The sequence below is a fragment of the Populus trichocarpa genome, chromosome 14 (genome assembly GCF_000002775.5).
Source record: "Populus trichocarpa isolate Nisqually-1 chromosome 14, P.trichocarpa_v4.1, whole genome shotgun sequence".
In the NCBI taxonomy this organism is placed as follows: domain Eukaryota; kingdom Viridiplantae; phylum Streptophyta; class Magnoliopsida; order Malpighiales; family Salicaceae; genus Populus; species Populus trichocarpa.
In genome coordinates this window covers 6,602,687-6,608,459 of record NC_037298.2, presented here as the reverse complement: position 1 = coordinate 6,608,459, position 5,773 = coordinate 6,602,687, and the positions used below count along the sequence as shown (strand labels likewise).

The following is a 5,773-nucleotide window of genomic DNA, read 5'->3' as shown; positions in this document are numbered from 1 at the left end:
CCGTTAGGTAAAAGACTCTCTCTTTTTGTTTATAATACAGTAAATATTGTAATAATTATAATCTCCACGGGAACAAATCTTGCCTCCCCGTATACGACAAACTAAAGGCAAAAAAAACACGCCAACCCGGTTTCTCCTATTATGGTTCTGGCAATGTGAAAATCACCATGGCAAGGACATTTTCCAAACCATCTCGGAAAATGTATACTGGCACCTGAAAGATGAACATTGACTTGGGAGCGGAAGACTCTTGACCGACTAAACTACGAAAATTGGAAAGCCCCCATTTTTACAAATTACAAGCAGTAATTAACAGCCCAACTAGCTGAGACCCGAGAGCAATTACCATTGCCATGATAGATAAAAAGGCGAAAAGGGCTTTCCACCCAATCCGAGAGCCAGACCATGCGTAAACTATCATCCAGTTCTCAAAGCAGATTTCATATAAAAAGTTTCTAGGATCAGATATGATATTAATCAGGATTCTCAAGAGAAGAGTCCTTGTCAAAGAAAGGTCCTCTCTGCAAGGACAATTATCACACCCTGAAAACTTATTGACTGCTCTGAACACCCTGGGACCTCGTACACCTTGTAATGTAATGGTCCCAGAAATTAAAATCAGATAAAGGGAGTTCAAGGAAAGAAAATGAGGGCATCTTCTCTGTTGGCTTTCCCTGAGGCAGGCACACAAAATGTTAAATAGTGAAAGCAACAACTCACAGCTTCCACTGGCAAGAAACCAAGAACCAACTGCCAGCCAAAACACAAGCACGCATACATATAATTTTACAGGCTGATTAATTAAAGTCCTCGCCAACCCAGAATCAAGGTATACGCAAATCCCAGTTCTAACCCTGACTTAATTTGACCTTTAACAAAAAACACGAAATCCCTACTACAGCTACCTAGAGACCAAAATACTTTCCTCCTTCACTCCTTAGGCAAACAAGTGCAAGCTCCCAAAAAAACTGAGCAAACTTAGGCACCACGCTTCCTCCATTTTTACCCAAACTAAATAAAACAAAAATAAAATAAAACTCTGTATAAAGCAAAAGGATTTCTGAATTTCATGCATCAGACTTGTGCTCCGACTCCATGCTTACAACAGTCCCTTCACCCTCAAAAGAAGATGCAGGAAGCTTGCATCGTGTGCTCATCTTCTTTACTTCCTCACTTGAATATATGAATATCTTCTTCACCATCTTACAGAACTCACTGCAATTAATAAAATATATTTAAATAATCCAGTTACAGTTTTAATGGAAAGGAGGTAATCAAGTGATAATAGATGAATTTCTAAATCACTTACGGCCATGGATCATCGCCCACAAGCATCATATCGCCCTCATTATCTGTAAACACAACAGCCCATTTTTCACGCGTGGAAAGTTCTCCTCCAGTTTCGAACATTTTCTCCAGCTCATTTATAAGATCCTTGTACCCCTTCAACACAGTTAAATCAAGAGCGCGGCCAACAGCAACCCCTTGCATTTGCACCTTCTCAAAATGAAACAAAATTTTATTCATCACAAGCTCAGACAGAAAGGGAAGAGCCATAGAGGACATAACTTCAAATTTTACCTTGGTACGAGTTCTCGTGGAGGTTGTGGAGCCTTGCTTGCTTTGTGACTCCTTTGCCAATGTGTCTGGTACAACTTGCTTCTGTTCTTTTGAGGACATTGAAACATCCATGGTTTGAGCCTTCTCAGCCTCACTTGAAGCTGGAACAAGTCCTTGGGTTCCATTATAATCAACAATTGGATATGCAGGTTCCTTCTCTGGAACAGCAGCAATGCCAGAGTTACTTGTCAGATCAATTCCAAACAACCGGCAACCTACAGAGTTCTCGAACTTTCTCCCCCTCTCCACCTGCTCATTTATCAGGCCATTGCTTTGCCTTGATATAGAAGAGGCAAAACCAGAGATAATAGACTGTGTTTTAGCACATTTGTTGTCCGCTGCTGAATCTGGAAAAAAGTTGAGAGAGACGTTCATGTGAGATGAAGAAGGCCAGATTCCTTCTGGTCGTGCCCTTGAGTTACAGCTACCGTTATTATTGAGATTGCTATCAATTTCCTTCTGCCTCATAGACCAGACATGGCTTTCAGAGCTTTGGACTTCAGTAATACTCCCTCGTTGGACTAACTCACGAGATTGGGTTGGTCCATGGTACCAGAAAGCTGAAGCAGCTGGATTTGTTGTAATCTCTACACTCCAATTAGTGCATAAAGTTTCAAAAAAAAATATGGAGAAAAATAACAAATAGAGAAACCAAGACAATTATTCCACATACCAGATGTAGGAATATCCACGGATCGGGGCCTTTTGCTCTTCACCACCTGTTGAGTAAGATTTGGGGAAGCAGGAGCTGCAAAAGGCTCTATGTCCCATGGAGAAACTCTCTCTGGCCTTTGAATTGTTGCTGGTTCATCCCATTGAATCTGTATAGGAAAATAAAAGGGAAACAAGTATCAAAAACAAGACACTGGATATGTCAGCATTCACATACGAATTCTAAAACTGTAATCTACCTTCAACGACCGCCATATAGAACCAGACCACTCTGGAGAAATATCTCCAACTCCAACTATGGTGCCTGTGAACCTGATCAAACAGTTTCCACAAGAATTAATTATCATCTTAAAACAACCATGAAACCAGTAGCCAAAAATATATGGCAGAGATACCTTCTCTCAGGAGTATCCTCTCCCTCAAATCTCATCTTGAAGCGCATACCAACAGAAAATCCATTCTTAACAGCCTCCAGATATTTGTTCAGCCCAATGATATACTGGTTCGTCCTGCAGAAGAGCACAGAAAGTAAATTGAAGATAAACAGGATCAGATGACCACTTAACAAGCACGTGGCTTTACAGTAGTGAAGGCAATGATCAAACCTTGGCTTGTAGTACACAACAAAGAGAGTGTGTGTCAAAACAGCATGAGAGGCAGTCGCAAGCACTCCTAAATGCATGCTTTGGCTGGATATCACAGATGACGGAATGGAGCATTGCTGACGAGCAACACGCCGAAGCCCAACTCGCAATTCCCCATTATCACCTCTAAACATCATATACGATATAATTGTAAGCAGAAATGGAGACCTGAATTTGAACAATAAATCAGATCATTTGGGTCCAACTACCTAAGAAACACAAAAGAATCTCCTGCAACCAGTCTTTTGGAAGTGACAAATGTGCTCCATCCTGTTGTAAGCAAATGCCTCCGTGGTTGACCTAGTTATATAAGAAAAAAAAATAAAAACAAGTCTAAATTAACTCCAGTTTCTTAATGTGTTACCCATTTCAGTAAGCTAGAAAATAGCAATATTGCACAAAGCAAAATTGATATGGAACATTTACCTCTAAATATATGCTTGAACCGCCACTCATAGCCATGAAGATCTCTGGCAGCCAGTTCCTGAGTAGGCGTTGCTTGGCTCATGTCCTGATGAAAAGAAACGGTGGTAGTGGTGATTAATTACAAAATTTCCAATGAACATCCATCAATACATCTAAAAACCATTTAAGTTAGAGTTATCACCAAAGGAGGCAAGCATTCAGTTGCATGCTTTCGGAGAACAGAGAAACCTCCATGGGTGCTAGTATCAGAAGCTGTTAGAATTTTGCAAAAGGAATGAACTGTTTGCTTTGCCGGCTCGGGTGGACAAGGGTCTGGACTTGTAGGTCTGGTTTGCTGAAATTGAATTGAACAAAGAATGTAAAATAAGACAGATTGATTCAGCAACAAACCGAAAAAATAAAACCAAAAAGGAGAACATTTACTCACATCTACTTCTGGGTGCAGAGTAATCTGAGCATAAACCTCATCCGTGTCCTGTTCAGCCTAGAAATTTAAAGAAACCAAACATTAATAAGACAAAATAATAGAAAGCCTTGCAAGGAAAACATAAAAATGAAATAAGAGCACCAGAATTAGAACTACCAGAAGTTGAATGTTTACAACACGACAAAGGATCTTAGGAGGAAGATTAAACCGTGGGATTTGCTGGTTCAGTTCTTGATTTGTTGATGCTTCTAACTGCATAAACAATCCATAAACCAAAAACAATATAGGTGGAGGCTCAGATTTCGATCTAAGAGTTTTAAAACAATGAAAGCAGAGAAATGAAGTTAAAATATTTCCGGGAAAAGTAAATCAAAAGCTACATACTTGTTCCATGTGACCTTGAGGAAAGTAAAAAACTCTCTCTCCAGCCTTCGGGACATCCACCAATGGCCCTGCACATGCCTTCCATAGCTCTGAATACAGATCATCACCTGCTACACCCGTCAAAAGCCAGCCAAATTAAAACACGAAATAACAAGAGATTTGAAGATAACTTTTAAGTGGGTCTAAAACTGTCTGGTTGCTGAGAAAACCCGAGAAAAGAAGAGTGAACAACAATTTAAGAAACATAAATTTGGCACCATTATAGTATTTTCAAAGCAAAAACATCCGCTTCAGCAAATATTAATAATACCAACTCAAGTGGGATCAAAATCTTCAATCTTTTGTACACCAATTTTTATTTTTTTTGGTAGAATGCACAAGAAAAATTAACTGGTAGTACATCTCAAAGCCCCATTACTTTTCCTTTCTTCTCCATTCTCAGCAACTAGACAAAGCCCATTCATTTTCTTGGTCACCAAATTAACAAAAGATACCCATCCCCACTCACCTCTTTCAGCATGAGCCATCAAAACAGCCAGGCAAGCAAGGTCGTGCAAGAGAAGCCGAGAGAAAACAACGGAGTTAAGAAAGAGAGAGAATCCACTAATAAGATCGAAGCTGAACGAGAGAAGGAAAGAAAAGGGCTTTCAGGCAGTAAAGAACTACCCCATTAAATGAGCAAAGTCTAAGCAGGCATGACGGTTATGCAAGATTTCATTTTTCTTTCATAATTATATAGGAAGTAAGCAGTGGGGAGTGGCTCAGTCTCTCTCTCTCTCTCTCTCTCTGTTTCAGTTACAAAACTGCTTCTGTTTTTGACCTCGCATCCACACAAAAAACGCTGTAATTTTTACAACACACAAAAAGAGAGAGGGGAGTGTTTTGCTGCTGCTGCGGCTGATGATGATGACTTCTTGTTGTGATCTCTCTATCTATCTATCTATCCAAGGAATTTGAGTCGAAGTTACCAATATTTTTACCAAATCCCCTCAAACTAGATTAGCTCTCTCCTGCTGATCATGGTCGTAATCTCATTCTGGTCTCTCTCTCTCTCTCTCTCTCTCTCCCCCTCCCCAGTTACTCACTCTAGTTTCCTCCACTCTCTTCTTTCTCTTTCTACTCTCTAGTCCTTTTCTGCCTCTTTAGTCCTTTTAGCTTAGCTTACACCTTGTTTCTGATTTTTTTTTCTTTTTCTTTTTCTTTTTCCTTTTCCTTCTCACCAATTGCCGATTACTGCTGCATGAATAGCCACTAGCTAGTCACTGATCTATGGAGTATATAGACCGTACTACTTCCGCCATCGGCACAAAAAATGAGAAGGCATTGGTGAGGGATCCTAATTACTGATGCTAGTTGCTAGACCTTTTATTTTACCATCATTATAAGAGATTGTGGATTAGTGATTGTTCTGAACTGTGTTTCCACATGATTCCGATTGTTTTAAGAATATATTTATTTTGAAAAAAATACAAAATTAATAATTTTTTAATATAATTTAATGATTTTAATATGATGGTATTATAAATTAAAAAAATTAATAATTTATATCTAGTGTGCATGTATTTATGCATTGAAATGATGTTGATTTAAAAAATAATTG

General features: G+C 39.1%; 1 protein-coding gene across 2 annotated transcripts; it reads right to left on the bottom strand.

Moving 5' to 3' along the window:
* Nucleotides 1–751: 751 nt before the first annotated feature.
* On the bottom strand, nt 752–5,462 carry LOC18105244 (auxin response factor 18). Of its 2 annotated transcripts, none has more exons than XM_024585108.2 (14): nt 4,682–5,462; nt 4,174–4,283; nt 3,946–4,041; nt 3,790–3,846; nt 3,544–3,696; nt 3,363–3,447; nt 3,146–3,236; nt 2,898–3,062; nt 2,688–2,801; nt 2,532–2,604; nt 2,294–2,441; nt 1,582–2,207; nt 1,310–1,497; nt 752–1,215 (listed from the first exon to the last, which is right to left on the bottom strand). In XM_024585108.2, the coding sequence occupies exons 1-14, from the start codon at nt 4,698–4,700 to the stop codon at nt 1,068–1,070; spliced, it is 2,073 nt and encodes a 690-aa protein (XP_024440876.1). In that variant the 5' UTR covers nt 4,701–5,462; the 3' UTR covers nt 752–1,067. The 2 variants fall into 2 exon arrangements, with proteins under 2 accessions (XP_024440876.1, XP_006375372.1); XM_006375310.3 differs by having other exon boundaries at nt 4,174–4,280.
* Between the last annotated feature and the right edge of the window lie 311 nt (nt 5,463–5,773).